General features: G+C 54.2%; 1 protein-coding gene across 1 annotated transcript in view; it reads right to left on the bottom strand.

Moving 5' to 3' along the window:
• Window positions 1–17,488, bottom strand: part of Vstm2l (V-set and transmembrane domain containing 2 like) — a 30,147-nt gene extending 12,659 nt beyond the window's left edge. The window contains exon 1 of the mRNA XM_042694807.1: window positions 17,368–17,488. Within this exon, the coding sequence (XP_042550741.1) occupies window positions 17,368–17,488 (121 nt within the window). The remainder of the gene's footprint in view (window positions 1–17,367) is intronic.
• Between the last annotated feature and the right edge of the window lie 251 nt (window positions 17,489–17,739).

Genomic DNA, 17,739 nt, shown 5'->3' with positions numbered 1-17,739 from the left:
CCTTTCTGCTTTTAATTGGGGGAGCGACGTATTCATTAACCCCAGGCCAGTGTCAGTGCACTGGTTGCAGGGAAGGGCCCTGTGGGCCTGGCCTGATGCCCAGCTTTGGCTTCCAGCTACAGCAGATGACCTAGCCAGCCTAGCACAGACAGATAGGACTTTGCCTAGGCCTGTGCTGGAGCCTTGGCCCCTGGTCCTTACTATGTGATTTAGCTTCTTCTGAGCCTTTGCCTCTCTGAGCCTCAGCTTATCTGCAACAGAAGAACAGCCCAGGAGTGAGTGGCTCTTCAAAACGTAGCTAATGCCAAAAGGATGGGGGGGGGGGGTGGCTCAATTGGTAGAGTGCCTGACTAGAAAGCTGTAGGCTCTGAGTTCAAACCCTAATTCCACCACCACAACACACACCCACACAAAAGTTTAAATGGGAAAATCTGTAATACATCTATTTTCTACAATTATTTAAAAAAAACCTCCAGGGGCTCTCCCAAGACCAACAGATGCTGGAGCTATGCCTAGATCCACTCTCCACCAAACCCCTCAGCCTTTGCTCCAATGCCACCTCCCCCTCAAGGGCCTCCTTTCCCTGTGCCCACTCTCTCAGCACCCCCTGAGCCTACTTCATATTTTCTTGTACTACTTCCTGCTAACGTGTTACAGTTTTGCTTATTTCCCTCATTCATTGCTTATCTTCCAACTGGAACGGGAACTCTTTAAAGAGGGATTTTAGTCTGTTTACAGCTGCATCCGGCAGTCAGGAGGATGCCAGGAGCTGTGTGTGGCTCATAGGTAGACACATGCTGCCGCAGGCAGTGCCCGTAGTGGCACTGCTCTTCCTGCTCTGGGCTGCCTGGGTCAGGATGGCTGGTTGGGTGGGGGAGGGGGGAGATAGGGGAGAGACGTCAAGGACTTCCTATACTGGGTCCAGTTGGGAAATGGCCAGCACTCAGTGTCCAGAGAAGGCTCCCAGGCTTGGTATCCACAGCCTTAACATGCTGGCTGCGCCCCAACACCATTCATCTCTGGCCCCTTCTGGCCACTCACAAGCCTCCCTTGGGCAATGCACATAGTTCTTGACCTGGAGTTCCCTGCTTCCCAGACCTTATTGGTTGCAGTGGGCTCTGGAGGTGGGGGTGGGGTGTCTCTGAGCCCTCCTCTTATTACCTCAGAGGAGTAGCGCCCCTCCCCCTCTTCTACACAGCCCTGCATCCTTCCTGAATGGAAGGATGATGTGAGAAGGCCTCCTGGGGCCTCCAGTGAGAAACTGAATAAAGCAGGAGGCCTGGTGGTGTGATTTGAATGTGAAACACCCCTTGTGGGCTCACCTGGGGAGGACAGGCCTCCAGGCAATGATGCTTGGAGAGGTGAGTGGATCTAAGTGAGCATGATAATGACATCAATGGATTAACTCCTGCATGAGGTCACACTGCCTGGGGAGTTAGCTAGGAGGCGGGGCCAGGTTGGAGGAAGTAGGTTGCTCACTGGGGGTCATAGCTGTGGAGTGCCCTCCCCCCTCCCCCTCTCTCTTTGCTTCCTGGCAACCATGAGGTGGGCAGTTTTCTCCTCCACATCTTTCTGCCATGGTAATTTACCTTGCTATGAGCCTGAAAGCCATGGAGCCAGCTGACCACAGAGAGAAACCTCTGAAACCGTGAACCAAAATAAATCCTTCCTCATTTAAGGCATTTTGTTACAGCAATGAAAATGTTGTTAACACACATAAAGATCAGTCATCCACTCATCCTGTTCATCACTCTTCCCACTCACCCCCACCCCCAGCTTTTATTGAGTACCTACTATGTCCCAAACTGGAGTTTCTCAGGGGGATTGTGCCTATAAGAGCAAGCAAGGAGTCAAATACATGGATAACATGGACACAGGCCCCAGCAAGCCAGTCCCTCTCCAGTCTTGGCTCTCACCATCACTGCCACCCAAACACATCTGGTTGAGGAGAGATCCAGCCACAGGGACAGGTAGGCAGAAGCTCTGATCATGGCCCAGACAGAAGTCTTGCGACATGCAACCAAGAACAGATCAGGCGATGTGCAGAAGCTGCAGGTGCCAGGCACTGTGGCCGGCAACCCTGCAATCACACAGTCTTCCTACTGAGAGCTCCTGGCACAGCACAGAGGTGCTCATCTGGGATCCTACAACACTCACAGTGACAATTCAGGGCAGGACAACCTACAGCAGAGAGAGGTGGGTTACAGGTCACACAGCAAGCAAGCCGCAAGGTCCCAGGGACCTGGGCTCTGAATCCAGGACATGGCTCGGAGTCCAGCTCTCCCTGCTCCTACTAGCACCATTACGGCAGGGAAGACGAGCACAAGAAAGGGGCACAGGCTCTGCATCCCTGCCCCGTCCATACTGAGCCTTCATTAGCAGTGTAGAAACCAAAGCTCAGAGGACCTGGGGCAATCTCAGACAGTCCCCCTACCATGGTATAGAGGCAAGAAACCCCTCCCATATGCCAAGCACTGTACACAGGACCCTGTTCATTCCAAAGACTTCATAGAAGAAGAAACCACGTTCAGAGAGGGAGTGGCTGTGCCTGAGGTCACCACAGCATAAGGACACAAAGTCAGATGACCACCTCAGCACTGGCTGTGAAATGGCCCAATCAAAGCTGCAGTTTCCTCTAAGCCCCTGTCCTGTTCAGCTGTAAGAAGAGTGATTCCTTCGCGTCATTTCCAGGAATGCTTCTCTGTGCCCAGCTCAGTGGGGGTGCTGTGCTGCAGGGAGTGGCAGAGGTGACACCTTAACCCCAGATAGATGGCAACATAGGGACTCTAGTGAGGGATAGGCAACAGGAGGATTTAATTAGGTTACACCTACATCAGGAGACAAAAACCTGAAAAGCCAGGCAAGGGAATAAGAGCAGAGCCCCCAGGGTTGAGAGGTTGATGAGGTGGCTGCAGAGACCTCTTCTGCCCTGGGAAGCTGGGCTGGGCCCAGGGGAGCCCCTGAGGGCTCTGCTGGGCTGGGCCCAGGGGAGCCCCTGAGGGCTCTGCTCCTTCTGGGAAGCCCTGGCCTTTCTGAAAGTCTGGAACCCACAGAAAAAGGTGTGAGCTGATGAAGGTGATGTCATCTTGGAATAGATGGGCACCTGTGATGGCCCTCCTCCTCCTCCGGACAGGTGGAGAGAGGAATTTTGTCAAGAGCTGAAAGACTGCCATAGAGGGAAAATGGTGGGCTCGCTCAAGACCACCTGGTCAGAAGGAGCAGAATTGATCAGCCCTGGTGGATCGCCAATCCTCAGCTAGATCAGGGCCAGGCTTCCTATGCTATGTCAGATGAGCAGGCCCTGGCCCTCAGGAAGCCTACAGTCCACAGAAGGAGAAGACGTTCACAACAGGGACTGCTGCATAAACACTGGCTGAGATTAGTCCTGGACCACCATGCACAGTAGTTCAGGATGTGCACATGTTCACAGGATGGCCATGTTCACTTGGCCACAGATTGTATGGCAGCCTGTGCCTCCCCTGGGCTTGTCTAGGGCAAATCACATAGAGAAGATCTGGCAAGAAGTGCAAGGGCTGGGCAGTCCTACAGAAAGGCAGGCTGGGGTTTGCCTAGAGAGTCAGGGAAGACTGTTGGGAGGGACAGGCTTGAACCTGGAAGCTGGTGGTTAGTTACACAGTTAGGAGACATGCAGACAGGAAGAGGCATGCCAGAGATAGGCCCTCCTAAATCTGGCCTTTTGGGGAACACCTTCATGGGTATTGCATAGGGTCCTTGTACCACTGGCATTATTATTTACTTTAATATTTATTTTCGAAGCATCTTTCCCTTTTTTACTTAAATAAATTCAGCTTAAAAGGAGACTTTTATTACTGCCATAAACGGAAAAGTCAGCATCACTTGCCATAAATAGAGGGTAACTGTAAAAATCAACACTATGAAAACCAAACAGCATTCGTAAATTCTAGCCGGGGAAGGCAGCATGCTCTGAGCCTCCCTCTCCAATTTGCCTGGTAGCAAGGGACTCTGGTAGAGCTGTGCTGCTGCATTCAGAGCAGTATAGCAGACATCCTTCTTAACCCCTAGGGGGTTCTGGGTTGCAGGTCCTGGCAGTGGAGCCAGCAGACCCCCAGCCTGGCTGTCTTCAGCCATGGGCCTAAGAGGCTGCCTTACCTCCTCCAAGGCCTTGCTTAGACTGCAGACCAGAAGCCCTTCCTGCCATTTACCCATCAGCCCCACTGATTCCTCCTGAGCCCTCCACCAGGCAAAGCATTGCACCCATTTAAGAAAGGCAAGGCCCAAAGCCCCGCTGGAGAGTGGATGCCTCCTTCTTCTGCTGCCCCAATCAGGGAAACAACTTTCTGAGGAACTGATTTTACTCCAGAAAAATGGGGAAGAGCATTGGTTTTGTATTAGAATGAACAGGAATGTCTTGCAGAGTACAGCACTGAATTCATGAATTTTGTATGAAGTGAGAAACATCAAAGCAAGGCTGCCCCTGTACCATCTGATGTGAGGCTCTGTGCATGAGAAGCACGTGCTGATGAGTTGGCCAAAGAGGAAAGGGGACTGGGAAGAAGATGAGGGGCTGTGGTGCAGGGTTTCTAGGGGAGGGGCTGGGTTCCAACTCTCCCCGGATTTGCTGTGTGATTCCACCTGAGCACTTCTCTGGGCTGCACCTGCATCTCTGGTGGAGAACTTGTGAGGTGTAGTGGTCATTTAGGTATGTGGTACACACACACAATGGGTCCATACATGTACAATGGGGCCCCACACGCACAGTTCCTAAGCGGGCTCATTGCTCAGTTTTAGACATGTTGGTATATTCGCCCAAGTGAGTGAAAAGAAAGAACAATTCTGAGTGCTCAACCATATGCATGTGCCTCAGTTTCCTCCTCTGTATAGTGAGAATGACAGCAACTCCTCAGAAGGATGGCTGTGAAGAGGAAATGTACCACTGCCGAGAAGTAGACTGCCTGGCACATGCTCTACAGGTGCTTCCTGTTTATTTAGATAATTGTTATTTTTGAAAGAGAAACAATAGACCTTTAAATTGTTATTATAAAGATGATGTACAGAGGGGGGTTACAGTTACATAAGTCAGGTAAAGTGTATATTTCTTTTTAGACAATTATTTAATCATTTTAATTGAAGTGAGGTTCAAATAACATCAAATGTGTCTTTTACTTTCTTTCTTTCTTTCTTTCTTTCTTTTTTTTGTCGGTCATGGGGCTTAAACTCTGGGCTAGAATGCTGTCCCTCAGCTCTTCAGCTCAAGGCTAGCACTCTGCCACTTGAGCCACTGTGTCACTTCCAGTTTTCTGAGTGGCTTATTGGAGATAAAAGCCTCACTGACTTTCCTGCTCGGCTGGCTTTGAACTGTTATCCTCAGATCTCAGCCTCCTAAGTAGCTAGGATTACAGGCATGAGCCATCGATGGCCAGCTCTTTTCTTTTCTTTCTTTCTTTCTTTTTTTTTTACCTCTCTCTCTCTTTCTCTCTCTCTCTCTGTGTGTCTTTCTCTGTCTGTCTCTGTCTGTCTCTCTCTCTCCCTCTCCCTCTCTCTCTCTCTCTCTCTCTCTCTCTCTCTCTCTCGTGTCAGTTGTGGGGCTTGAACTCAGGCCCTAAGCTTCTTTGTGTTCAAGGCTAGTACTCTACCACTTGAACCACAACACCACTTCCAATTTTTGAGTGGTTAATTGGAGATAAGAGTCTCATGGGGGACTTTGTTGTCTGGGCTGGCTTCGGACTGTGATCCTTAGATCTCAGTCTCCTAAGTAGTTAAGACTACAGATATGAGCTACCGGCACCCCCATTTTTTTTAATGGGAGTACCAGGGCTTGAGCTCAGTGCCTCATGCTCTTGCTCAGCTATTTTGCTCATGGCTAGCACTCTACCACTTGAACCAGGCCTCTACTTTTTGCCTTTTTGCTGGTTAACTGGATATAAGAGTCTCACAGACTTTACCCAAATTGGCTTTGAACCAAAATCCTCAGATCTCAGCCTCCTGAGTAGCTTGGATTACAGGTACCAGCCACGGTGGCCAGCAAATGCAAGCATCATTTTAACATGCATTCACAATGTTGTACCACTGACATCTTCTCTAGAGCCTGCCCCTCCCACCTTAATCACCTCCCCCAGAGAGGCCTGTGCCCTTTCACAGGCAGCTTCTCCCATTCTACCTCGCCTAGCCCTGCTTAGCCCATGCTGGACACTTGGTATCAATGGGACATTAATATGGCGCCTTCTGTGACTGGCTGCTTAGCACTGCAGCTGGCAGCCCCTCCACTGTGGCAGTCTGTGTATTACTTTCTATAGAGGTGTTTCCTTCATGCAAAAAACGATCTCATCAAGTCAGCAACCTGAGGAAGTGGCCCCTATGCTTCTTAAAGACCAGGAAACTGAGGCAGGAGAAGGTGAGAGCCTGCCTATGTTCTCCACCCAGCAGCTCTGCCACAGAGGGAAAGCGAGGGTGGAGGAGCTGGTGCCAGCAGCTGAGGGCAGGGCGCCTCCCCAGGCCACATGGAAGCACATATTGAGGGAGACAGCAGTGGAATTACAAATCTAGGGAGATTTAAGGAGAGCAAAAATCTTCTGGCACTCGCAGGACTGTGGGAGCTGAGCAGGTTTCCCAAGGGATTCCGCCTGGCCCCCTCCCCCACAGGCAGGCTGGGAGGGAGGAGACTGCTGAGCGCGGGCGCAGTTGAGCCTGGCCAGGGCAGGGAGCAGGTGGGCATTCTGACATTGCCTGCATGGTCTGTAGAGCTGGGGGGAGCCTTTGCCCAGTAGCCCCACTGGAAGGTTCCAGAGGCTGGGGGAGAGCAGGGATTGTAATTTGTACCTCGGTGTCTGACCATGTACCCACCTTGCTCTACCCACCAAAGGTCAGAAGGTACCCCCAGACTCAGGAGGAGCAGAAGGAGCAACAGACAGATGAGGGATCAGAAAGCAGGGTGCAGGATAATTCACATGAATAATAGCCAAGACCATCATCCAGGATACCCCAGGGCAGAGGTTATAGGGGTACCCAGCTGATAGGGGCAGAGGGTAGAATAACTGTAACTTCACCCCTGCCAGGATCTGGACTGGGTCAAATCTGACCCCTGCTCGGGACCTAGTGCCTGCTCATCTCCACTGCCCTTGTTGGGGCGGGGAGGGTACCCTAGGTTGCAGCAGTATAAATAGGCAAGCTCAGGAGCTGGGCTGACATAGACTTGATCCCCAACTACACTTCCTCTGAACTTCAGTTTCTGCATCTGTAAAGTGGGCTCACATACCTGAAAATATCAGGTACTCTGCAGATTCTGTGGGGCATTAATACCCCCGCAGATGATTAATTAGCTGGCCACTCACACCTCCTCCCACAGGGTGGGGCTGGCACCTGCTCTTCCCTTTCTCAGGCTGGGGCCCCCCCACAAAGACTACCCTGACCTCTTCAAGCAGGACTGTTCTAGAAGCAAAGAGTCCCTGGCTCTTTGCCACTCTGGCTCCTTCTGCCTGGTAGGGGATTTAACATGGCCAGATGCAGCCAGAGAGCAGCCTTTCCCTGGGGCAAACAAAGTCTGGGGAGGGGAGGTGGGCGGTTTGGCTGGAGTCTAGGAGGGCTGCCTGCTGGGGAGTCTGTGGACACCAAGGGGCCAGCAGGTGACTCTGGCCCTGCCTGAGGCCTCCCTTCCATTATTAGTGTGGCTTTGTTTTGACCGCTGTTTGCAACACCATGCGTGGTGGCTGGCCGCGGGGCCTCCATTAGGGACCCTTTCTCGGCCGATGACAGGCGGCAAACAGCTCCCCAGCGTGCCCGCAGTAATTGCTGCTGCCTCCGAGGCCGGAAATGATTTTTTTTTAAACCTCACAAAGCAAAACAGACATCCTGCTGTCTGTTCTTCGCCTTCCTGCCTCAGCCTCAGCTGGGAGCCACGCCTGAGGATCTGAGATGCAGTGAAGAGCCCTTCGCCCCACCCCACCCCCAGTCTTCCCATCCAGAGACACCCTCAGAATGCCAGCCTCCAGAAACCAAGCTGGGCTCTACACCCTGGCTTCCAATGGGGTGTGCCCCCTCATGCCTCTCTAAACCTCAGCTTTCCCCACTGCAAAATGGGCACGTTGACTGGTTGCTGAGGTGCCTGGCCTGCGGGCCTGTAATGGGGCACAGGCAGTCAGAGGCTCCTGCCTTCAGGAGCTCCCAGTCAGCCTGGAGGAGAGAAAGGAGATGAACAAGGGAGCATGCCTGGCTGGATGGGGGTGGCACAGGTCCACAGGAGGGAAGAGGCCTGGTGTGGTCAAGGACAGGAAAGGAACCAAGTGGGCACATGCACACACATGTGCAACACATGCAAACACACCCATTTCTACAGTGTCTCCCTTCCAGCCCATATTTCCACCATGGCTGCAGCCCACAGCCAGCTCTGGTGTCCCATCAGCACACAGAATCGGTGAGGCTCAAACCAAACTCAGAGCAAGAAGCCCCTCCTCTGTTAATAGCCCCTCCATCCTCTCTCCCTCTCCCCTCCATCTTTTCTCCTCTCCCCTCTTCCCTTCTCTCCATTCATTCTCCCTCCAGCTGTTCCCCTCCATCCTCTGTCCACCTTCTCCCCCTTTACCCTTGCACCCTTTCCCCATCTACTGACTCTCTTCCTCTCTTCCCTCTCCCCCTTCTCCTTTTCCACCCTTTCTCTTCTCTCAGCCTCCAGCCTTACCCCTCCAAGTCCCCCACCACCACCACAACTACATCAACCCAAACACCAGCCCACCCTGGGCCTTCCCTGCTCAGAAAACCTCCAGGCAGCTGGGGGTGTCGCTCAGTGGTACAGCTCTTGTCTAGCATCAGAAAGGTCCTAGGTTCCATCCCCAGGACTGAAAGAAAAAAAAAACAAAACAAAAGCTTCCAGGGCTGCCCAGCATTTTTCAGATAGGCATGCACATGTCTCCAAAGGGGCCAGAGAGAACTGGTAGCCAGCAGAGCTTGGCTAGCCTCTGCCATTCTTTCAGCCCCAGGCTGAAAGTCAGTCCCAGGCACAAGTCTAGCAGGAGTCTGCCTCCATCAGGAAGCCTTTCCTGACTGCAGCAGGACTTGGAGGCAATCTCTAGGAAACCCTTAGGGATCGTTCTCCTGTGCCAGTCCCCAGGGCTCCTCTGCTCTCTCCACCCTCCTAAGATGCTACACCAGGACAAGGGCTAGATAGGAAGAAATCCTGAGTCCCAGCTGGCTCTGTCACAGTCTTGCCTCAGTTTCCTCACAAAGGTCATGAAGGCTGTTTCGCCTGGAACCAGAAAGAAGCTCAGCTGGAGAACCTTAAACTCTGAAACCACAGCAAAATCATTCAGTACTTTTTTTTTTTTGAGGAAGTGATAGGTGATTTTCCTCAGATTTCAACAGCATTGTGACCTTTGAAAAAAATTAGGAGCCACTGGGCCAGATGAGTCTTTATCCCTTCCCACATCACCATTTGGACATTCACCCATTCATTCACTCACTCATTCATTCACCTGATTAATGAGTGCCTGCTCTGGGTGATTGACTAGATTGAGACCTTTAAGGCTTTTTGATATCGAGAATATATGTATTGACATCCTAAGATGCTATTTGAAAAGATGTGTGTGTGAGAGAGAGAAGGGGGGGAGGGAGAAAGAGAGCAGGAAATAACAGAAATGGAGGGGGGAACATGAGAAAGGAGGAAGATGGGTGTGCAGGACAGAGAGAGAGATGGAGGGAGACTGAAAGGCGGGGATACAGAGGGAGAGGGAGAGAAGGATCTGGAGAAGTAGAGACCCCAGAAACAGAGAAAGATATAGAAACTCAGAGGAAAACAGGAGAGACCCAGAAAGACAGGCAGGAAGAGCCTTGCCAACTTGGCACTGCCAGTCCTCAAGGGCTAACCTCACCTCCCAGAAGCACCAATATGGGGGGCAAAGGCCTCCCTAAAATGGTCCCCAGCCTACCCCCTTGGACCAGGAAGCTAAGGTTCCCTTGCAACCTGCCATGGCCCCCCAAACCACAAATCACTCCAACAGGCTCCAGGCACACACTCAAACAGAAACCCTCTTCCACTGGTGCAGCATGCAGGGCCACCCAGGGCCCAGACTGGTGGCTTGACTGGTGCTTCCAGGCCGAAGTGAGCTCTCAGTACCCCAGCAGCAATGCTCCCAGCAGAGCCAACAAACCAGGGCTCTGGCAGTGGGGTTCTGGCTCCGGGGTTCCTGGGCTGAGATCCAACCCGGCTCTGCCATGCCAAAGCTGTGGGTCCTCAGACCAGGCACATCTGTGGCTGTGAATTGGGAATGCCCCTGGTCCATGCATGTGTGCGTGCATGCGTGCATGCATGTGTGTGTGTGTGTGTGTGTGTGTGTGTGTGTGTCAAGTGAAAAGAGGGTGGGAGGCGTGCAGAGAAAAGGTATTTGGACTAAATCTCAGCCCTTCCACAGTCCCCGTCCTACCTGCTGGTTGAGGGACAAAGGACAGGGTTCAGGAAGATGCAGCAGGAAGAATTTTAGGACAGAACTTATAAGAACTCATCATTGTTCAGGAGGAGAAACTGAGGCACAGGGACTATGCCAGATCGGGGGCAAAGGTGGGCAAACCCAGGGTGTCTGCCAGCCCCAGCCCAGCATTCCCACTTTCACTTTCACTGAGCTGGAACAAAGGCACAGTGGGGCCGCTGTCTCCACCCCTTAGGGCAGGGGACAAAGAAGGCCCACCTCTTTCACATCCCCCTCCCCTCCCCGAGTTGGGCCGGCTCCGCCCACCTGAGCCCCTGGGCTAGGCTAGCACTCCATTGGTGTGTGACAGATCTTTATTAAACGCCCACTGTGTTCGGCTTCTCTGCCCACTTCTGCAGTCTGGTCTCTCTTGGGAAATAAGAAAGTCCCTTCCTAACATCCCAGCTCTGGGAAGGCCCAGCCTGAACACCTTCTGTGAGCGGGGGTTCATGATGAGTGGCCTCCCTCCCCAACCTCCCATGAATGTCATTCTTGCTATTTAAATCTCTTCATAATTTATACCGAGCTATTCTTTCTGGGTTTACTTGTCTATCTCTCTCACTAGACTGAGGCTTTCAAGGCAGCAAGAACCCCACCTGTACCCCTCCCTGGCCTGGCCCTAAGGGCTAAGACAGCCTGGTGAGTGGCAGGTGCACCTGGCATCTGTAGAGGAGGGAGAGACCAGTCCCTGAGGGGCTTGGAGTGACCTGTGTTGCCCCAGTCCAGTCCGGTCTGCTGTGGAGCTGCACTGACCCACCCCTGTACATCGGTGTGTTATGATGGCTGGAATGTTCTAGAAACTATCCCACTGTGTTTCATACCCTGTTAGTCCCACCCTAAGCAGTCCTATCTGTGAAATCACAGTTTTGATGTGCTGCTTATATATTTTTCCAGCCCACACTGAAATAAATGCAGAACTGGGATCTGCCTCTGATGCTCTCAGGTGAGTCCTGGGGATTCACTGAGGGCGGGGGAGGGAGGGAGCCTCTCAGACTTGGAGGTGGAGCTAAGGCCCTGGAGGAATGGGAGAAGCCAGCCCCCTCTGCCTCCCAGCCCACTGCCCTTCCACATAGTACTGGGCACTGCACGGAACCAGCTGGGTGGGTTCTGGACCCTGTGGTCAGCACTGGCAGTGGGTAGGCTCCTCCCCCAGTTAAACCACTGCCCCTATTCTGATGGAAGTCTTATGGACTAGGGGAGGGCGAGAGGGGAAAGGGAGGGTCACAATCCTGGGCCCTTCTAGTGAGTTCTGTATGTATCCCATGGGTTGGGCCCAGCCAATGCAAGGTTCGGCCCACCTCAGGAAGTCCCTGCAGTGGCCACTAGGTATAAAGAGGGGACCCAGCGGGGTCACATATTTTTTTCTTTATAAACATGGATTTCTTATGAAACCAAAGTTCCTTACATGTTTAAATACTCTTCTCTTGGAATGAATGAGCTTTAGACCCTTGCTCTACCACCATTCACTCTCTCCCCAGTGCTCCACTGTGTGAGTCCTAGGACACAGAAACTTTGCACCCCAATGGCAAGCCCCAGCTGGCCCCAAATTCCCTTCCAAGCTGAGGTACTGCCCACAGCCCTATCTGCTGCTGGTTTGATCCTCAGAGTCCCAGATTTTGGCCAAGCTCCTGGAAATGGGTTTGTCTCAGCCCTCCCTCCCCTCTTCATTCTGACCCCTGGCAGTTCTGGTCTGGCTCCCTCCTTCCACGGCTGTGCAGCCTCCGGGGTGCCAAGCTCCTTCCTCTGCCCATGCCAAGTCTTCAGACCCAGCTGCGCTTCTCCTTGTGTGCCCCTCTCTCCCCGTGTGCCTGTCTTTCCTCCTTCCTTGGACTAAACAGCATTACTGGGTACTGGTCCTACAGCCAAATTCCTGAGTTCAAATATGACCTTTTTCCCCTCAAGGGTGATACTCTATCACTGAGCCACAGCTCCACCACCTCTTCTTCTTCTTCTTCTTCTTCGTCTCCTCCTCCTCCTCCTCCTCCTCCTCCTCCTCTTCCTCTTCCTCCTCTTCCTCCTCCTCCTCCTCCTCCTCCTCCTCCTCCTCCTCCTCCTCCTCCTCCTCCTCCTCCTCTTCCTCCTCCTCCTCCTCCATCTCTTCCTCCTCCTCCTCCTCCTCCTCCTCCACTTCCTCCTCCTCCTCCTCCATCTCTTCCTCCTTCTCCTCCTCCTCCTCCTCCACCTCTTCCTCCTCCTCCTCCATCCCTCTTCCTCCTCTTCTTCTTCCTCCTCCTCCTCCATCTCTTCCTCCTCCTCCTTCTCCTCCTCCTCCTCCTCCTTCTTCCTCTTTTTCTTTGTAAGTGGAGGTAAGAGTCTCCTGAGACTTTTCTGCCTGGGTGGGCTTCCAACCCTGATGCTCAGGTCTCAGCTTTCTGAGTAGCTAGGATAACAGGCATGAGCTACCAGCTCTGGGGTTAGCCTTTCCCAGACCCATTTTCCACATTTATACAGTCCTCTCCTCCTTGGGTTCTTAGGGGATGAGATGAGATGCTGCCACTTAAGCAGCGAGATGGCCCTTGATAGAACTGCGCCTCTGTGTCACCCCTGTGAGCCCTGAGCCGGGAATGACCAGCTGGCCCCACCTGGCAGGGTCCTCCCCGCCCTGAGAGAGGGGGCTGGGGAAGAGTTTCCTAAGGGGTCTCCACTGTTTGTTCTAAATGCTCTCTTTCTCCTGCAAATCAGAAGGGACAGTCTCTTGTTCGCTCTGGGGATACTTGTCCTCCACCTTTGCTGTCATGGTGGGAAGGAGCAGACTTCCCGATTCCTTCCTGACCACCTGCGACTCCCTTCATTTGAGGAAAAGGCGGCTGGAGTCCCTGATGTCAAAACCAATTGGTGTGAAGGCCCCAGGGAAAAGTGCTTGTGAGGGCCAGCTCCCCACCGGAGGCAGGAAACTCCAGCCCAACGTGTGGTGTTTACCGGCGTAATTGATACACTAATCACCCATGCCGGAGACAAAGGCGAGCACATTTTTAACATCATAACCTTCGCAAGACAGGACTCAATTTTCTCCATGTTCCAGCCACCAAACTAGCCGGCTTATGGATGATGAGGTACCCACAGTTTGGTATGGAGCGCAGGGAGCCAGAGTCATTTCTCAGTGCCCAGGCTGCTTGCCAAATGGCCCGGTGGCCCCACCTTCCCCCAGCACCCCGCTGCTTCCTCCTGGCAACACAGAGTGAATCAGTCAATGGACAAAGCGCCAGCAGGCCAAGCCAGGATCTTTGTCTGCACTGGGGTGTATTAATAATTGAAGGTGCTGGACTAGGGGTGTGTGTGTGTGTGTGTGTGTGTGTGTGTGTGTGTGTGTGTGTGTGTGTGTGTGTGTGTGTGTGTGTGTGTATCGGGAGAGGATGGATATGTGATGCAGTGGGCTTCCTGGGCTTCTCTCAGGGTACAAATAACTGGCTCAGTCTGGACTGAAACTCTTGTGTACCCCAAATGTCCGCACCAGATTCCCATCAGGTATGGCACTGGCTTCCTAACTCCCCAGGAATCACCGGGGGAATGGATTAAAATGCAGATTCCAGGGGAGGGATATAGGTCCATAGAACACTTGCCTAGCACCCAGCACCTCAAAAATGTCCACTCTAGGACCCCCAATATGCTAGTGTTAGGGGGAATCTGCATCAGAGCCACCTCCTTGGTAGGGGTGAGAGATTCTGAGGCTAGGGACCTACAGAGAGCTTGCCTTCCATCCCTGCCTTGATTGCGATCTAGCAGCTTCTTTCAAACATGCACGTGGCTGTGGCCAGGTGTTGTCACCTTTGTGAGCCACTGACTCACTCCTCTGACTGAAAGCCAGTGCTTTACCAGCTCCCTGAGCAGCTGGCAGGGACACACCTGGTTAAGGTGACACAGAAGAAGATCCAGCCACAAGGCTGGGTCAAGTCTGTTTCAAGCAGATCCAAAACCTCAACACACCTTCACTGTGAAATCAGTCCTGCAGCTCACTCACTGCACGGACTCAGTGACCTTGGGCAAGTCATCAGTCCTCCTTGAGCCTCAGTTTCCTCCTGTATTCAGCACCAGCCTCGAATGATGACTCTGGGCTGTGTGCACTCACACTGGCAAAGGGCATGGAGTGCCCAGCACATAGTAAGTACCTCATCAATGCCAGGTCCCTTTCTTTGCATCCCACAATACTTCTGGCCATGAGCTAGCCTTTCCAATAAGGAAAGTCTGAACAGCCACCTCTTATTGAGTACCTATTATGTGTATACACCCCATCTCCCAATTCCTGACGCCTTCTTGGAACCATATACCATGCATTCTGTGCGTATTCACAAAGCCTCCTTGGAAGTGGGTGGGTTGGAGGTGGGAGGCAGGTAGGAAGCCAGAAGCAGAGACCCTGGCCAACGCCCCCCCCAGCACCCCCCTCCACCCCCCCCCCCCCCCCGACCACTGGCTCTCCCTGTGATAACTCTGGGGCAGGCAGGCACAAGGAGCTAGCCCATTGCTGGCCTGGACACAGACAGAGCTGAAGCCGTGAGCAGCCACCACTCGGTTGAGAGGTCCATGGGTTCCCCTCCAAGAGTCCCTGCTTCTAGGCTCATCCCTCACCCTCAGATACGGACACCTCTCTGACCTGGCCACATTTCCTGAACCAGCCGAGGACACCGGGAGCCCAGGAATAATGAAACGATCAGGCTCCAATCTGCTAAACAGCAATTTCGGAGCTTTTTCAGCACACACAGCTTTTATCAAATTGGTATTCTCCTCCTGAACACAAATGGCTTATTAGACATGACCCACTTATTCGCAGCGTCTCACTATCATTAATAACAGTTTCTTTTTGTGATTAAGTGAGTGGCTCCAAACCTTCCCTGTGGCGGCGGGTGCTTGGCCCGGCCGAGGGGCAGCTGTGAGGCGCCTCCGCAGCCACTACTTGGTGACTTTGAACCTGTCAATGTCGGAAAAAGGCAGCCTGCCCCCTGCAGAGCAGCTCCGAGGCCTCATTTCTTGAGGGACAGAGGGGCTGACCCAGAGCAGTGACACAGAGACACACAGGGGGTCAGGACACAGCCAGTGCTCTCCCCTTCCCACCCAGCTCTCCTCTCTGGGTGCCTAAGCTGCTCCTCTCCAGGGTGTTGGGTGGGAGATCACAGCTGGGGGCCAAAGCTGTGCCCCTCACCCGTACCTGGCACCAGAGGGGGCAGGCAGAGACTGACACAGAGGGCAGAGTCCCTCAAGTCCCTGGGGGTCTGGTGGCCCAGAAACAGGATGATCTTAAACCTCGGAGCACAAACTCAGGAAAGTCCTCCCTTGGGCAAGTCTCCTAGTGTCACATCCAACTGTGCCAAGGAGTGGAGCGAGCCAGAGGAAATTCTCAGTTTCCCTTGAATGGGAGGGAATCCCACAGGAAGATGGATGAGTGTCCTGGAGAAATCCATGCCTTTGCTTGACACCCTGGGGCCCAGCCTGGCTCAGCTACTCTCTCCCTGTGTGACCTTGGCCACTTCCCTTCACCTCTCTGAGCTTTGGTTTCCCTTGGCAAGTTGAGGATCAAAATAACCTCTCTTTACTATGGCTCCAGCCCGGATGGTAGAAATAGATAAGGGATAAGGAGGGTGTATAAATGACACAGAGTGGATGCTATCCAATGCTGTGAAGCAAGGGAGTATAAGGAGCCATAGATTCTCCCCCTCCCCCAAAGCAGAGACCCTGAGAGCAGTTTGGGAATCTCCCTCCCTGGGGGGGGGGCAATCTCACAGGGGCATCATGTCCCAGCCGGGCCTTTCCTGGAGGTCTACCTCCCTCCACACACCTCGGGTTCGTTCCCTTCAGAATCACTCTGTTCCCTGCCCTTTGTACAAACCTCCCCCAGCCCTGGACACACCACGGAGGATATTGGTGCTCTCCAGTCCAGTCCATGTGGGGAAATGATGCATGGATATTTTCATCTGCCCCCTGCCCCCTCCCACAGCCAGGTTTACAGGAGGCAGGGAAGTCCCATAGCTCTCTACCCCACGCCTCCCAACTCTGCTGCCAACTTGGGCTCCTCTGGGGCAAGAAGGAGCTTCTGACACTTGGGGTTCTTGCTCATCTCCGGTGGCCACTGGAGTTGGGGTTTCTCACATTCCAGTGTGTAGGGCCACGGGGGAGATGGAGGTACCCCAATGAAGGAGACAGGGGCAGACAAAGCCTGGAGTCTTCCTCTCCACTCCTCACCTCTGGCTAGAACAGCCACAGCAACTATCCCAGGTGTCCTTTGGGGGGCCTCCACCAAGCTCTCACCCCTGAGATGCCACCCACCTGGCAGGGCAGCTGCCACCAGACTAGCAGGTGTCCAGAGGCTGGGGCTACTGTCCCCACTGGGCCACTCCCACGGGCCCAGGGGGCAGAACGGAGAGGGAAGGGACAAGCATAAGCCCACACAGGGGAAAGACAGATGGGCAGAGACAAGCGGGTGGGCAGTGTGTGCACAAGTGTGTGTGTGTGTGTGTGTGTGTGTGTGTCCTGTCTGCAGGTAGTCAGGCAAGAGTTGTGGCAAAGCGTGTGAGCGTGGGCGCCGGCTGTGCAGTGGGCACAAGTGGACGCATTTATGAGCAAGGAGGGGGGCTGTAAGGTGTGTGCCGTGTGCGGGTAGTTGTGTGGGAAGGTGAGCGTGTCGGCAGCTGTGGATGCGTATGTCTTGTGTGGTCGTGGAGGTGTGTGTATCCCAGTGAGCATTTCTGTGTGTGTGTGTGTGTGTGTGTGTGTGTGCGCATGGGAAGGGGTTCCTCAGCCTGACAGCAGGGGTGCGCTCCCGTACCCCCCGCTTCCGCAAAGCTGGTCGGGGTGCCAGGGTGGATGCACAAACCCAGCCGGGGGCGTGCGGGGACTCCCGCCACGGCTGGCCGGCGTGGGTTCGAGCCCAAGGGCGGCCAAGTTGGAGCGGCGCTGCCGGGGTGGGGTTGGTAGGGAAGTCCGTGGGGGCGGCGGCCGGACTCACCGTGGCCAGAGACGTGGTTGTCCCAGGGCGCGTGGCCGGCGGGCCGCGTGGCGCCGCCGAGTTGCAGGAAAAGTGCCAGGTAGTGGAGGGCGCCCAGCGCCGCGGCGAGCGGGGCCCCCATGGCGCGCGCTCGGGGCCGGGGGCGCCGCCGCCTCACATCGGGGCTCCGGAGCCCTCAGACCGCCGTGCCCGCCCGCCGTCGCCTGCCCGGTGCGGCCTGGCTGCCCCGCGCTGGCCGCCGGCGCCCTCTCCCGCTGGCCCGGCCCGGCCCCCCGCTCCCCGTCCCGCTCCCGGCGCTCGCCCGGCTCCGGCCCGGCCCTGGCTGCGGGCGGCGAGCGCACGCCCAGCCGACTGCGGGACTCTTCCCCTGCG

Source organism: Dipodomys spectabilis, unplaced genomic scaffold, assembly GCF_019054845.1.
Source record: "Dipodomys spectabilis isolate Male_0828 unplaced genomic scaffold, ASM1905484v1 ptg000175l, whole genome shotgun sequence".
Taxonomy (NCBI): Eukaryota; Metazoa; Chordata; class Mammalia; order Rodentia; family Heteromyidae; genus Dipodomys; species Dipodomys spectabilis.
This window is presented reverse-complemented; position numbering and strand designations above follow the sequence as displayed.